This window comes from Myotis yumanensis, unplaced genomic scaffold, assembly GCF_028538775.1.
Source record: "Myotis yumanensis isolate MYYU_CA2020_CCGP unplaced genomic scaffold, mMyoYum1.0.hap1 SCAF_6, whole genome shotgun sequence".
NCBI lineage: Eukaryota > Metazoa > Chordata > Mammalia > Chiroptera > Vespertilionidae > Myotis > Myotis yumanensis.
The window spans coordinates 83,667,564-83,683,698 of NW_027223757.1; the positions used below are offsets into that span (position 1 = coordinate 83,667,564).

Genomic DNA, 16,135 nt, shown 5'->3' on the forward strand with positions numbered 1-16,135 from the left:
TCTTCGGGAGGCAGTGGGGGCGGCAATGGTGGGAGGGGCAGCAGATTCGGTTTAGTCTTTGAAGTCAGTTGGGGGTAGGGAGCGGGCGGAGGGGTGGGGGGAGGCTGATGCCTAGTCAGTCACCAGATCAAGGGAGATCAGAACCCCACACCCCACTAAGCCTGAGAGGTGGTGGGTCAGAGCCAGTGGAGCAGGAAGCCAGCTACCCGGGAAGCTGGAAGTGAGCACCCACCAGGACGGAGGGGGGCTCATTTGGGGTTGACAGGTCCCTGATTGAAGGGAATTTGGAGGCTGTCCCTATCCAAGTGGCTACAAAGCCCTCATGCCCAGGCCCCATGCCGGGCTGGAGAGACCAGACTCGGGAACCATGGAGAGATGGAGGACTGAAGTGCCCTGGAGGCTTCAGCGGGCGGTCTCTGTGGGCTCCCGGCAGGAGGAGGCTGGGGTGGGGGTGGGGTGGGGAGGGGAGGTAGGGCATCTAGGGCAGGCTTCAACGTGAAGAACTGGTGGACCTAGTGAGGGGGAAAATAAGACAGTTTGGGGGGCTTGCAATCTGAATGTGTGCCAGTAATCTAATGCACATTCCTGTTAGCCTATAGTCTCGTCACTGCCACTTCCTTACTGATCTGATCTTGCAAGACCTGTTTACCTAAGTACTACTCCCACTTTATAGAGGCCATAAACCATGAGCAATACACAACCCCCAGACAGGGTTATCAGTGCTGGCGCCAGGCCAGGCCTTTAGGCTTGGTCTCACGGTCCCCATCCCAACACCAACACACGGGGAAGCCCGTGAAAGGTCCGGAAGTGTCATCCATATTTGGGGGACAAAGAAACCAAAAGGGTATAAAGGGAGAGCTTCCTCCATATTGGTTGGCTCAGGGTTTGGAGAGAACCGTCTCCCCTGAGTCACTGTACCGGCACATGCGACACATCTGAAAATAAATGGGTTTTCCTGTAACTCCGGTACTCCTGCGTATTCTTGGGTTGCCTGGTAAATTCTGTAGCACTAGGATTTCTTGATGCTTCCTGTGAGGGCACTAGTCTGGCAGGAGCAGTTTTCTACCAATTATGATGATGCGAACCTGAGCACCTTTAGGGCAGGAGTGAACTGACCTGTGGCCACACTTCTCACCCCTTCCAGCCTCCAACTCAGGGAGTCAGTTCATTTCTGACCTGCTGGCTTTTGCAGCTGCTGGATTTTTTTTTTTTACCTTTGAGGCACCTGCCATGCCACCTCCTGAGATCTCAGTTTGAGGGGTGAGAGGAGGCTCAGGGCCCTGGGGACCCCTAAGATGAGAGAGGAGGCTCAGGGCCCCCACGCAGCTCCAGTGGGAGGCTTGGTTGGCCCCTGGCTCGGACGCTCCCTGGTACTCACAGGCTCCAAACAGTTCCCAGGGCCTGCTGCGCGGAAAGCATCCCTGGCATTGCTCATAAATGCTGACAGCGCCCTCTGGCTTTGGTGACAACCACACATTTCAAATGCTCGCTGGAGGCGGGTGGTACCCCCCCAACTGAAAGCTACCGGGACCCCTCTTTAGTCACTGGGGGAGTGACTCCCGCTCCCGCCAGTCTTTCCCTGGCGTGGAAACAGAGACACGGAAGCGGGAACCACGTGTTGCTTATTATATTAATGCCCCTGAGCGGGAGAGAGAGGCCATGCCAGGAGGGGTGGGCAGCGGGCAGGGGTGGGCAGGACAAAGTGTGGAGAGCCTCCCCACCAGGAGTCCTGGGGAAGTCTCACTTAGCCTTTAATAAAGGGTGCTGAGAGGGAGAGGCCGTGGGGTGAATCCAGGAGCCTGGCTGGGGAAAAACAGAAACACTGAGCTGGGAGCTGGGCGCTGGGGATGGAGGTGCGAGGATGGAGTAGGCATGGCCTCCGGGACCCAGCTGCCCATCCCATCAGCAGAGATCGCAGAGTTGAGAGTGTGAAAAGTACCCGCCCCTCTGGGCGGTTGTTGTTGTTGTTGGTGGTGGTGGTGGTGGTGGTGGTGGTGGTAGGTAGCCAGGCTCCTGCAGTCCCTCTATCCCCACATGGTTATCTGCAGCCACTGTGGCGAGAGAAGAAGCAGGTGTGAGGGTGGAGGTGGGGCAGGACAGCTGGGGAGAGCAGAGGGCAGGGGGAGCCAGGGGCGGGGGTGCCGGAACATCCCTCCCATGTACCTGGTCCAGGTCCAGATGGATATGGCCAGTGTTCTTGGGGTCCATAGTTAGAAAGTATGCTGTTTGGGGGAGGGGGCGTGGGGAGAGGGTTAGCGGAGTCAGTGGCTGTATCTGAGAAACCACTCCCAACCAAGGAGGGTGCAAGCAGCTGTCCCTGCCTACCCCCAGCCCAGCAGGGGATTCATGACAGCAGCTCATAGTGCCTTGCTCTGAGCCAGGCCCCGTTCTGAGTGATCTCCATACATACACCAACTCATCGGTACTCTCATCCTGTGAGGGCAGAGCCATTATTACTCCCATTTTACAGGAAAGGCAATGGAGGCACAGAGAGAAAGTGACTCGCTCAAGGCACAGAGCCAGCCAGAGGGGAAGCTGGGATTTGAAACCAGACTGGCTGTGCCCTGTAAGGGGCTGGGGCTTTGGAACAGCTTTCCGCATGTGAGTATGTGGGAGAAGGCCAGTGGTTCCACCTGGGGTCGGGGACGGAGGGGGAGTGGGCAGGTGCCTGACTCACTGAACATGGCCTTCAGCCTCAGGAAACAACTGACGAAGCTGTCAAAATCCATGAGCATGTCGTCATTTGCATACCTGGCCACCAGCACCTGCGTCACCTTGTTGTTCACCTTGATGCCTGGGCGAGAGAGGGGAGCAGAGGAGAGTCCGGTCCTCTGTCCACTGCCTCCCTCCTCCCAGCCCCAAAGCCCCCTCTGGGCCCCTGGCCACCTGCTTTCTCAATTGCCAAGCGCATCTCGTAGGAGTTCAAGGTGCCCGAGTTGTCCTGGTCACATTCTTGGAAGATGTCCTGAAAGGACCCCCAGATTAGGTGGGCCGTGTGCGCAGCAAGGCGGTGGCAATAGTTACTTCGGTGTGGTTGGCTCACAGCTGCTACCCGGGACCCTCGGGGCTCCCTGCCCTGGCTCATCCCCTGAGTGCCCACGATTCCTGTCTGCTGGTGACTATGGGGTGAATTCCAGGCCTGGCAGGGGGCTTGGCACCCTGCCAGGGCTCTCTGCATGTTTGACACCAACGCTTCGGCAGAGCCTGGCCTGTTGAGTGTGCATGTGTGTCCATGCATGAGCGTGTGTGCATGTGTGTGTCTAGTCAGAAGCTCCCGTTCTCGCTTCATCATTATTAGTCCCCATCCCTCTTGAGGCCCTCCCTCTCTCACCCCCATGAGGTGCCCCCTCCATGCCCGTTACCGTCCATTTCTTGATTTTTCTCCACAGGATCTGGAACTCCAGAAGCCCTAGCTTGCCAGAGCCATCTTTCTGGGGGGTGGTCAAGGATATCTGAGAAGGGAGTTGGGGGGGCATCCTGGGGCCAGGGAAGCGGAGGGACTCAGGGGGTAGGGGAGGCATAAGACCAGGGGAGTCTTAATGGTAACTGTGGTAAGAGCCAGGAGAGCTGGCGTCATTTGCTACCCCAGAGCCTGCTCCCCATCAGGAGGGAGGGCATGGCTGGCCCGAGAGGCGGCCACATGGGGACCAGGCTGAGGGGTAGGGGGACAGGGGCAGGAGAGCACTGGACAGGACCGCCCACCGGGCAGGAGGATACGTCCATGATGTTGATCATGCAGCGGCACACGTCCACGCCAAAGCCCTTGCTCTTGAAGTTTTTGACTGTGAGGGGGGAGGGCAGGAGGGGAAGGAGTGAGTGGGGGGTGTGGGGGCGCAGACAGTGGTCCAGGTGGGGCCGTGCCGTAGGGGAGTGGCCGTAGGGGAGTGGCCGTAGGGGTGTGGCCGTAGGGGAGTGGCCGGGAGTGGTGGGGCTGGAAGACTCACGTTTGGAGACCACCTTGTTGAGCAGCCTTTGGAGCGCGTACGCGCCGATCTCCTTGTCCTAGGAAGGGGGACTGTCACCCCTGAGCAGCCCACTGAGCCCCGAGCCCCCGGCCCTCAGCCCTCACCTCTCCTGCCACTATCTCAAACAGACGCTTGAAGTCCGGGTCTATGTCACTCTCTGAGATGACCTCCTGGAGGAAGGGGAACGGGAAAGGAACCCAGTCCAGAAAGTTCCTTCATACCCGCCAGAGGCTTCCTCCGATCCCCCCACCCCAGAGCCCCCCTCATCTCTCTTTTTTTTTTTTAAAAAAAAAAGACATTTTTATTGATTTCAGAGAAGAAGGGAAAGGGAGAGAGAGATAGAAGCATTCATGATAAGAGAGAATCATTGATTGGTTGCCTCTTGAACGCCCCCCACTGGGGGTCGAGCCTGAAACCCGGGCATGTGCCCTGACCAGGAATTGAACCGTGACTTCCTGGTTCATAGGTCAATGCTCAACCACTGAGCCACGCCGGCTGGCGCCCCCCCCCCCCCCCCCCCCCCGCCCCCTCATCCTACTCCCCCTCACCTCTTGGAGTATCTCGGCACAGTTGGCTTCATCCAGTTCCCTGGGCAAGAGTGAAGGAAGCTCGGGGTTACCAGGGGTCAGGGAGACAGGGATGTCTGTGGGGTGGGCGGTGGGAGGGCAGCAGCTCATACATCTGAAGCAATATGGAATGGGCACATGGCAGCTGGGTTCTGGTCCTGCTTCTGCCACTAACTGGGGCTTCCCCTCCTGTGCCTCAGTCTCCCTGACTGTAAAACAGGGACAAGGTTGGGGGGACCAGGTGACTGCTCCCTGAGCTTGAGATCTTACATCTCTCTCTCTCTCTCTCTCTCTCTCTCTCTCTCTCTCTCTCTTTTTGGTTAATCTTAAGGATATTTTTTCATTGATCTTTAGAAAGAGTGAAAGGAAGGGAGGGAAGGGGAGCAGAGAGAGAGACATCAATGTGAGAGAGACATCAATTGATTGCCCCTCCCCACTCCCAGCCCTGACGGGGGCCAGGGATCAAACCCGCAACCCTTTGGTTCACGAGCCAATGCCCTAACCATTGAGCGGCACCAGCCAGGGCGGCTATCTCACAGCTCTTGAGCAGGTGGCCTTGGAGCAGCAAGGCAGACCCCTCACCAGGACTCGCTGTGCTTCTCCGTGAAGACCCGAAGCAGGAAGTCGGCGTCCTTGTGCTGCTCGAAGGTGGAGGGGATGATGATGTATTCCCCCGGGGGCAGCTGGAGGTGGCTGCTCACCTCCCGCGAGGTGGTGTAGATCTCTGAGAAGCCATGGTCCGGATACTTCAGGAAGAACTCCTTCTTCAGGTGAATATCCTGGGTGTCCTGCAACTATATGTGCCCTGGAGGTGGGTACAGGGCTGGCCTGCGGGGGCCTGGGAGAGAGGGGCCTCCAAGGAGAAGCCTGGCTGGGCAGGGTTTCGGGGAGACATCCCCACCGACTGACCGGTTCTGGACACCACCCACCTGGTAGTGACCCTGGTGTGACCTCTTTTCTCCCTGGCTTCCACCCAGGGCCCGAGGGGGCTGGAATCCTAACCCAGTGGCCCCCAGAGCCCTTTGCCAAATTCCACCCTTGGCCCATCCACACGCGTCCTGGCCAGGATCAAGCCCACGTCTTCTGTACCTCCTTTGGCACCTGGGAAAGGAAGAGAGAGGAGGGTCAGGTCCCCAGGATGGTGAAGGGGTTCCAGCCTGTGGAAGCCATGTGAGAGGTGTGCACAGTGTGCAGGGTGTGTGTGCGCGCGTGCACGCGCTGGCAGGGGTGTGTTAAGGGCACCGGGGACTGGTGATGGGGTGAGGCCTGGCTCTGTTAAAAGTCCTAGCGTTTACAATCACTCAGCTTCGGCCGGCAGAGTACAGTTTACACAGTTTGCCAAGGGGAGGGTTTTACCACTGCAGGTTGTGGACAGGAAGCAGCCCCCAAGAGGTGAGGTGACGTGCCCAGTGCACACTGCTGAGACTTGGAAGAGCTGGGGTGAAAGTCTAGAGCAGCGGTTCTCAACCTTCCTCGTGCCGTGACCCTTTAATACAGTTCCTCATGTTGTGGTGACCCCCATTGTTACAAATTGAACATAATTAAAGCATAGTGATTAATCACAAAACAATAGGTAATTATATATGTGTTTTCCGATGGTCTGAGGTGACCCCTGTGAAAGGGTCGTGCGACCCCCAAAGGGGTCACGACCCACAGGTTGAGAACCGCTGCCCTAGAGAGCATTTTTTTCACCTCGAGCAGCTCCTGCTGTCCTGCAGCAGGCCGGTGCGGCCATGACACTGAGCGTGGCACCCCGATATGTTTGCGAAAAGGTGCGATAAACCAAGACAGACAGGCTGCTCTCCAGCTGGGATGGCCAGAACTTGGCTATGCTGATGGCGCTGTAGCCTGGCGGTGGGAGGGAACGGCCTTTCCCCTGGAGGACTGCCTCTGACCTTGGAAGTGCCTTGACTCCAGGTGAGTCTGTTAACCTGACAGACTCGGCCTAGAGGACGCCCTGGCTTGTGTCCTGTTTTCCTCGCGGTTGAACCACTGGAGGCTGGACTGGGGGCCTGGCCGACTCCGTGAGTGAGTGAACAAATAAACGGCCGTGTCTAGGATTTTGCAAAGAGTGGTTTGGGGAGACACTTGTCAGGGATTTCTCTTGGTCGCTGGAGTCAGTGCTCCTGCTGGGGCACCTGGGGGAGGCTTGGGGGGCTTGTGCCGACGTCTCCAAGTGTCTGGGAACCGGGACACAGGTTCTGCGGCTGCTGCGTGGAGGTGTGAGCTGGGGCAAGTGGCCTCACTCCTCTGGCCGTCATAGCTTCCTTCCTCTTCATAAAAGGCGCTACTATTCACAAGGGCCTTTGGAAGGATGCCTGGCACAGAGGAAGTGCTACCTAAGTGTTTCAGATAAAATAATCTGTCAGAAGGAAACAGCTGGCCCCGCCTCAAAACACAATGCACCAGCTCCAGACAGAGGCAGGGCTGCGGAGCCTGTGGGGGAGGGGCCCCTCCCGGATGAGGCCCGGGAGGGGGAACAGAGTGGATGGGGGCCCACCTTGTAGAGGACGAAGCCGATGGTGAGCAGCTGGGCCCCCTGGGGCCGCGCCTGCCGCCAGTTCTTCTGCATCAGAGCGACCAGGCAGGTGCAGATGACTTCATCCTCCTCTAGGTCGTCGTCCTCCTTGAGGAGAGAGATCCTAAACTGGGGGTTGGTCCAGAATGTGTCTGTGGAGGAAGCAGGTCAGGATGGCTCTGCCCTTCCCAGGGTGCCCTGGCTTCCCAGCCACACGCCCGCCTCCTCAACAGGTCTGACGGGGCCCCTGGCCTCGTGGTGGACCCTGACCCCTGGGGCCCTGGGCCCCTGGGCCCCAGGGGGGGCTGTGTGGTGAGTCGGCGGCCCCTCCCGGGCCCCCTGCACCCACCGAGGTGGTTCCTGCAGCCGCCCGCCGTGCTGCCCCGCCGCCAGCTGCCCTCGTAGAAGGTGGTGTGCCAACAGCTCTTGTAGTCCCCCAAGAGCGCATCCGGCATCAGGCTGCAGATCTCCAGGGAAGTGAAATTCCTCATGAAGTCTTGGTAGGACATCCTGTGGTGGAGGGGTGGATGCAAGAGCCCATCATCGGCGCACCCACACCCATGGGACCCCCCTTCCCAGGACCCCCACATCCACCACCAAGTGGGAGCCAGGGAGGAAGCAGGGGCTTGGGGGAGGAAAAGCCCAACAGACTGCACTGACCAGAACTCCCCATCCTCCTTCTTGTGCAGCAGCTGCTTCTGAGTGTCTGGGGACACCTCTTCCCACTCCTTGGCACTGGAGCAGAGACAGGCAGTGAGGGGGGCAGGAGGTACCTCCTTTTCTCCCAGACATGCCCTCACCCCTGAGTGCCTGCCTACTGGGGGTCCCGAGTTACATGGAGAATCTAGAGGGGAGGGTTGCACCTGGGTGGGCCCGTGGGTCCCTCTGTGGCATGGCCTTGCTCATGGCCTGCTGTGTGCTCTGCCCCTTACCGGAGAGCACTGGTCCAGGGCACCTACTTGTCACTCCAGGCTCCATTCCACTCCAGTCGGCCCCAGGGATTCCGGATCCGAATGAGGGTTTCCATGTTGCCGCGGTAGGAGACCTGGGTGGGGGAGTGGGTCCAGGTCAGGGGCGTGGGGCAGGAGGAAGTGGTCTCCTCACGTGCCCCCCAGGTAAGGCGCAGTGGACGGACTCACATCCCGCAGGCCGGTCACTGAGTAGGCATGTCCTCTCACCAGCATCCTCTGGGTCACGGATTCCAGCTGGCTCTCGCTGGTGATCTGCGGCACAGAGAGGAAGGAAAGGGATTCAGGATCCGGGCAGAGGGATCGGGGGCTGAAGGCAGGGGTCCTTGAAGATTATACTTTGCATTTCCACAGAACTGAAGATGCACATGCAGCTGTAAGACAGAACTCAGAGAGATCTCGTGCGCCCGCAGCCAGTTTCCCCGGCTTGGAACCTCTCACAGAGCCATTGCTCAATGTCAAGGCCAGGATGTGGGTGTGGATGCAATTGACCACTTTTATACAGACGCCCTCGTTTTTACCAGTCTTCATGTGTGCGTTCTAAAGAGTTGTATCACACGTGTAGTTTTGTGTATCTACCACCAGTCGTGATAGATCTCCGTCCCCCAAAAACCTCTCTTGTTGTCCTCTATGACCTCTTCTTGCTACCCTCCTCCATAACCTCTGACAACTGCTAATCCAGTGGTTCTCAACCTTCCTCATGCCGCGACCCTTTAATACAGTTCCTCATGTTGTGGTGACCCCAATTTCATTGTTACAAATTGAACATAGTTAAAGCATAGTGATTAATCACAAAAACAATATGTAATTATATATGTGTTTTCCGATGGTCTTAGGCAACCCCTGTGAACGGGTCGTTCAACCCCAAAGGGGTCGCGACCCACAGGTTGAGAACCACTGCTCTAATCTGTTCTCCATTTTTCATTTGTCATTTCAAGACTGTCATATAATAGAATCATACAGCATGGAACCTTTTGGGATTGTTTTTTTAAAAATATATTTTTATTGATTTCAGAAAGGAAGAGAGAGATAGAAACATCAATGATGAGAAAGAATCATGGATTAGCCTGAATGGCGTAGCTCAGTGGTTGAGCGTTGACCTATGAACCAGCAGATCACGGTTTGATTCTGGGTCAGGGCACATGCCCAGGTTGCAGGCTCGATCCCCAGTGTGGGGCATGCAGAGGCAGCCAATCAATGATTCTCTCTCATCATTGATGTTTCTATCTCCCTCTCCCTCTCCCTTCCTCTCTGAAATCAATAAAAAAAATATTTAAAAAAATAGAATCATGGATCAGCTGCCTCCCGCACTGGGAATCGAGCCCACAGCCCGGGCATGTGTCCTGACCAGGAATCAAACCCTGACCTTCTGGTTCATAGGTCGGTGCTTAACCATTGAGCCATGCTGGCCAGGCAGATTTTTTTTTTTATTCAACATAACTCCTTTGAAATTTGCCTAAGTTGTTGCACATGCCAATAGTTCATTTTTTAAAATCCTCACCTGAGGATATCTTTTTTGTTGTTTTTTTTTAGAGGGAGAAGAAGGGAGAGAAACATCAATGTGAGAGGAACATTGATAGGTTGCCTCTCCCATGCACCCCGATCAGGGATTGAACTTGAAACCTAGGTATGTGTCCTGACCAGGAATCAAACTTACAACCTTTTGGTACATGGGACGATGCTCCAACCAACTGAGCCACCTGGCCAGGGCTAGTTCATTTTCCCTTTTTATTGCTGAGCAGTGTGCTCCGTGGTATGTGCGCCACTGTTTAACTGTCCACCCTTCGAAGGACATCTAGGTTGTTTCCAGTGTCTGGCTATTATAAATAAAGTTTCTACACACATTTGTGTTCAGGCTTTTGTGTGAACATGTCTTTACTTCTCCGGGGTAAATGCACAGAACGCAATTGCCGAGTCATACGGTAGCACTCCAGGCGCGTTCGCTCAGCTGAGCAAGTGATTGCTGAGTAGCTATTGCATACCAAGTGCCATCCTAAGGCCCAGGATCAGGCAGTGAATGGGACCAAGAAGTCAATGCCTTCATGGAAAGTGAAAACTGACGGGAGAAGAGACGAGGCTGTGAATAAATACACAGAAGAATTGTGTATTGTCATTTCAATGGGGGCCGGAGATGCTACTAGATTGGGAGGCAGGAGGGCTCGCCTGAGGAAGGGGCATTTGAGCTGAAGTGTGCACGGGAAGGCGCGAGCTGTGCAGGTATCTGGGGGAAGGTCGCGAGGCAGGACCACGCGTGACTTACTTCGATGGAGCAACCCATGAGAGAAGAGCGGTCGACGGCCTTCCTGAGCATCCTCAGCAGGTTCTTCGGGGGCCGCTGGAGCTCGAAGCTGTGGGTCACGCCCCCCGTGAAGTCCTCAAAGCCCTCCATCGTGTTGCCCCCCGACAGGGCCTCGTAGGACCCGCTCAGCCTGTGGGCACAGCGAGGGCGCCGTGGGCTCCGGGATAGAGCTGCGAGCTTGGACACCAGGGGGTAAGGCGAGGGGAGGGGAGGGTGCCCGGCCACCCCTCTCTCTGCCTTTCCCCTTGATTCCAGCTGCCCCATCGCTGCCAGCGGGTGGGCAGGTTTGGAGCAAGCCCAGTTCCTTGGCTCAGGGCACTCACTTGGCGTACGCCTTCTCCAGGAGGGCACTCCAGAACTCAGCACGCTCGCCCGAGTGCACAAACAACAGCTTGCCGTTCTTTGTGGGTAGCCGGTCATCCACCACCACGTTGACCCACTGCCCAAACTGCCAGATCTGTGGGCAGCAAGGTGGGCCTCAGTGGGCCTGAGGCATCTGGCTTCGGTCTGCGCGCGCGCGCGCGCGCACACACACACACACACGCGCGCGCGCGCGCGCGCGCATGGGAAAACTCTGTTACACCAGCGCCCCCTGGTGGCCAGATTCGGTGACACGCCAGTGTCAAAGATGTGACTCCCGCAGAATGGCTGAATAGAGGCTGAAAGAGGATGAGAAGCCTGAATTTCACCACCAGCCCCATCCGCAGGTCCTGCCATGGCCTCCAGGGGTACCCAGCCCATCTTCTGACCTTGGCTGGACTTTAGGATTCCTGAGGTCTTAAGTCTTAAAAATTCTTGTGATTCTCAGATATGTTTTTATGACATGGTGAATTTATCCACATGTTGCTAAATTTGAAGAGCAATTGTGATGAGACTCCCAATATCATACATACACACATATATGTATATGTATGTATGTGTGTGTGTGTGTGTGTGTGTGAGAGAGAGAGAGAGAGATCGAGAGAGAGAGAGAGAGAGAGGGAGAGAGACATCGATGTGAGAAACGTCAATAGGCTGCCTTCTGCACATGCCCGGAACTGGGGTCAGGATTTGAACCCAAAACCTAGTATAAGTCCTGACCGGGACCAAACTCTTGACCTTTCAGTGAATGGAACAATGCTCCACACTGGCCGAGGCATAAATGTCATTTTTCAAAAAGAGAAGAAAAAAGGTAAACTTCAAAGCACATAGTCATTCTTTCTCTCCCTCCCTCCATACTCCCCCCCCCCCAAAAGCCGCTCTGCCTGCCCATCGCCCTTCACCTGAAAATGGAAGATGCCTGCATAGTTTTTCTTGAAGCTCTGTCCCTTGGGCACCACGCGGTACAGCAGCTTGGGGCACGTGGTAAGGGAGCCGATGGCAGCCAGCAGCCAGCAGTCCCCTGCAAAGACAGGCAGGGGCTCCCCCTGAGCGCTCCCATAGTGTGGGGGTCCAAATCCGAGCCACTGAGGAGCAGGAGCTGGTTCTGTGGCCCCTCCCCAGCCGGCCCTCCCACTAAGGAAGCTAATGGGAGGCGGGGGAGCAGGGCAGGAGGGACAGCCTCTGCGGTGCGGGTCCAGTAAGAACACCCCACCCCCCCTCCGTTCTTTTAGGCGAGAGATTTGGGGAGGAGGCATTTTTGGCCTGGATGTAGCTCCTCCCTCCGGGACCTGCCTCCTTTGGGAGAGAGCCAATCATCTCCCAGGGCCCCCACCTCTACCCCATGGTTACACTGCAGCCAGACATCTCTCCCTGATGTCACCCACATAATATTGGAGACCCAAGGGGCTCAGCTGTACCCCAGGTCTCTGGGGCCAGGTGTTGGGCAGTGTGCCCGGGCTGAGGCCATCCATTGCCATCTGTCTCCTGGGATCTCAGACCCCGTGGGCTGGGGCTGGGGGGCAGGTGGTGCCCATGTGGTGAGTACCTGGGCCAGGTGGAGGCTGAGGGCCCTGGGCCCACGTCTGGGATGACCCACGGCCTCCAGGCTGTGAGGTGCCCGGGAGGGAGGCAGAGGGTGGGGAAGGGAAGTTAAGGACACCTCAATCCTCCGTTGCCAAAGGGCACCCAGGGAGGGTGCCCTTTTTCTTCTCCAGTTTTCTTCTCCAGTAGCCCAGGGCTGCTCCAGCGCAAGCGCAAGCACTGGGCCGAGGACTCCTTGGCCTCTGCCCTGCCCACACCCTGCTCTTCCCGCAGCCACAGGTCGGAGGGAACTCAGCCCCGGAGGGAACCCGCCCTGGCCTTATCCCTGAAGATGCAAGGATGCGTTTGGAGGAAACCATGGAAAAGGACCAGGTTTAGGGAGGACAATCTCTCTCGGGACTGTGCACGGGAGCCTGAGGGAGAGGGGCCGAGGGGCCACGCTCTGTACCTGAGAGGCCAACGGGGAAGCTCTGACACCTGCTTGGCTCCAAGATATGACTCCTCTCCCCTCAGGAGGTGGGGCCTCCTCCCCTCCCCTTCAGGGTGGGCGGGACTTCATGCTGTGTGTGTGTGTGTGTGTATGTGTGTGTTGTGTGTATGTGTGTTGTGTGTGAGTGTGTTATATGTATGTGTGCGTGCGTGTGTGTACGTGTGTGCGTGTGCGCGTGTATGTGTGTGTGAGTGTGTGAGTGTGTGTATATGTGTATGTGTGTGTTGTGTGTGTGCATGTGTGCACGCGTGTATGTGCGTGTGTGTATGTGTGAGTGTGTGTATATGTGTATGTGTGTGTTGTGTGTGTGTGTGTGTGTGCGCGTGTATGTGGTGTGTGTGTGTTGTGTGTGTGTGTGCACGCGTGTGTTCTCCTGAGAATAGGTGGTAAGACATCACAGCTTCCCCCTTGTCTCTCTCGGATCACTCACACCAGGGAAGCTGGCTACCATCGTGGACGCGGATCCATCAGCCCCGTCCAACCTTCAGGTGACCGCACCCCCGACTGGCGTGCTGACTGCAGCAGCCTCCCGAGGACCCTGCGCCAGCCGCCCCCACCCCCCAGCGGTGCTGCTTTCGAGCTCCTGCCCCACAGAGACTTCAGGTGACAGCATATCTGTGGGCTGTAAGTCACTGAGCCTTAGGTGATTCATTGTGTTGTGTCCAATAGCAAATATACCACCTCCCCCCCAGCCTACCCCCTGACCCAGAGGGTGGCGGGGAGGGCGGGACCCAGGTGAGGGGCAGCAGGAAGACCACCTGGCACTCTCACTGCCATCTCCTCAGAGGGGGTGACAGGGAAACGGAAGGTGTTGTCTGAACCTACGGGCTCCCAGTTCCCCAGCCTCGAAAGACACTTTGGGCCCAGGCAGCGTGGCTCAGTGGCTGAGCATTGACCTATGAACCAGGAGGTCACGGTTCGATTCTCAGTCAGACACACGCCTGGGTTGCGGGCTCGATCCCCAGTAGGGGGCGTGCAGGAGGCAGCCAATCCATGATTCTCTCTCATCATTGATGTTTCTCTCTCCCTCTCCCTTCCTCTCCGAAATCAATAAAAATATATATTTTTTAAAAAGACACTTTGGCACCCCCACCTCCTCACTCCTCCCCAGTTCATCCCCGCCTCCAGGGGACACAAGCCTCCCTGCTCCCCACTCACCGAGCACCCCCTGGCAGATGTCCGTGGGGCTGACCCCGTTCATAATGAAGTGAGGATTGCTTGTGATTTCCTGCAGTGAAGGAATGAAGGCGTCAGGGAGCCCAGGACACCCCCCTCCCTCCTCCCTCCCAACGACGTTCCTGGGGAAGGGTCCCCACCTCCAAGGTCTAGGGGGAAACGTGGGTAGGGGCCGGGGAGGGACAGGACCCGCTTGGCACAGTTGTAGGTTGCGATGGTGAAGGTTGGCGAGGACTTTCCTGGGGGTTACTGAGAGGTTAGGCACGTGCAGAACTGTCCCCACCCTGATGGAGCTGGAGCCTCATGCCAGGGCCAGCAGAGGGCAGGGGGGGACTGGAGAGGATCGGGGGGACAGGGCATCACTGCACTCCACCCGCCCCAGGCGCCCCTGCTCCCCTCCCAGTGCCCACACTGGGTCGCCGCCAGCTGATGTTCTGCACGTTTTTGGAGTTGGGGCCCAGGTCCTTGAAGCCCAGAGAGGTGGGTTCGGCAGGAAATACGGGGTCCTTGAACAGTTCCCCCCTCCTCAGACAGAGCTCTCGCAGGTCCTCAAAGCTCTGGTTTCTGTAGTTGTGGGCGTTGTTGTGCTGGCCCACGCCCGTGGCCTTGAGTCTGTTGTGGCTGATGTGAGCCGCCATCCCCTTACTGATGAACGCCGAATCCACTTGATCATAGAAAGACAAATAACCCCGTTAAAAACACGGACAAAAGATCTCCATCGATATTCTTCGGGAGAAGATATATAAATGGCCAATAATCACATGAAAAAAAAATGCTCAACCTCTTTAGTCACCAGACAGATGCACATCAATGATAGACCACCTCACACCCGAGGATGGCTGTAGACAAAGGCTGACAATGACAAGGGTTGGCCAGGAGGTGGAGACACTGGGGCCCTCGTACACTGCTGGCCGGAACGCCACAAATGGTGCTGCCACTTCGGAAAACAGTCTGAAGCAGCGGTTCTCAACCTGTGGGTCTCGACCCCTTTGGTGGTTGAACAACCCTTTCACAGGGGTCGCCTAAAACCATCCTGCATATCAGATATTTACATGACGATTCATAACAGTAGCAACATGACAGTTACGAAGTAGCAACGAAAATAATTTTATGGTTGGGTCACAACATGAGGAACTGTATTTAAAGGGCCAGAAGGTTGAGAACCACTGGTCTGGAGGCTCCCCAGGCAGTCAAACATAGAATCCCCACAGGACCCAGCAATTTCATATGAAATAAGAACACATGTCCATTCAAAACCCTGTACACAAATGTTCCTAGCAGCAATATTTACAATAGCCAAAAAGCAGGGGGCAAAAAACCCACATGCCCACCAGCGGATGTATGGAATATACCTACAATGGAATATTTTCCAACATTTACTTTGCAACAAAAATAAATGAAGCATTGACACGTGCTACAGCATGGATGAACCTTGAAACCATGATGCTCAGTGCAGAAAGCATTCACAAAGATCGTACATTGTACGATTCCAACAATATAAAGTGCCCCGAATAGGCCAAACTATATAGAAAGTCGATGAGGGGTTGCTGAGGACTTAGGAGAAGGGAGGAGTTGGGGGTGGATGGCTAAAGGGTACGGGCTTCTTCTGGGGGGAGAATGAAAATGTTCTAACATTGATTGTGGTGATGGTGGTACAAAAATGTACGAAAACCATTACATTTGTGAGCTGTATGGCATGTGGATCATATTTCAATAAAGCTGTTGAAAACATGATCCCCAGCCCTGGCCGGTGTGGCTCAGTTGGTTGGCCATCGTCCTGGGCACTGAAAGCACAGGCCCAGGTTGAGGCCTCGATCCCCAGTAGGGGGCGTTCAGGAGACGGCCAATCGATGTTTCGCTCTCAGATCTCTCTCTCTCTCTCTCTCTCTCTCTCCTCTTTCTCTCTCCCTCTCCATCTCCTCCCTTCCTCTCTCTAAAAAAAAAAAAAAAAAAAAAATCAATAAGAATGGTTTTTAAAAATGACCTCCAGACCTTGCAGCAGACTCTGCCTCTTGAGGAGAGTGGAGATAATGGAGGGTAGAGGGCAGGAGGGCAGAGGGAAGGGGCTGCTCACAGGGAGGGGGAGTCCAGGCGGGGGCTGGGGTGGCTGAGTCTCTGACGGGATAGGTCAGGCTGGCTGACAGCTCCCCAGGCAGCCATGCGGCTGGGGGCCCGGGACACCCTGCCCTCACGGCCTCCCGCAGAGGGACCACAAGCTGCTTGCATCCCTTCCCGAGGACAGCCTCCCACC

The 16,135-nt window shown here is 56.3% G+C and overlaps 1 protein-coding gene across 1 annotated transcript; it reads right to left on the bottom strand.

Moving 5' to 3' along the window:
- Positions 1–1,945: 1,945 nt before the first annotated feature.
- On the bottom strand, positions 1,946–14,522 carry CAPN11 (calpain 11). Its single transcript, XM_070419121.1, has 21 exons — positions 14,295–14,522; positions 13,867–13,936; positions 11,579–11,697; positions 10,640–10,773; positions 10,278–10,446; positions 8,189–8,272; positions 8,009–8,094; positions 7,710–7,784; positions 7,399–7,559; positions 7,032–7,201; positions 5,621–5,632; positions 5,114–5,325; positions 4,514–4,553; positions 4,070–4,135; positions 3,945–4,002; positions 3,718–3,782; positions 3,363–3,431; positions 2,887–2,965; positions 2,678–2,794; positions 2,164–2,222; positions 1,946–2,051 (listed from the first exon to the last, which is right to left on the bottom strand). Exons 1-21 carry the CDS (start codon positions 14,520–14,522, stop codon positions 2,025–2,027), a joined length of 2,100 nt encoding a protein of 699 aa, XP_070275222.1. The 3' UTR covers positions 1,946–2,024.
- Between the last annotated feature and the right edge of the window lie 1,613 nt (positions 14,523–16,135).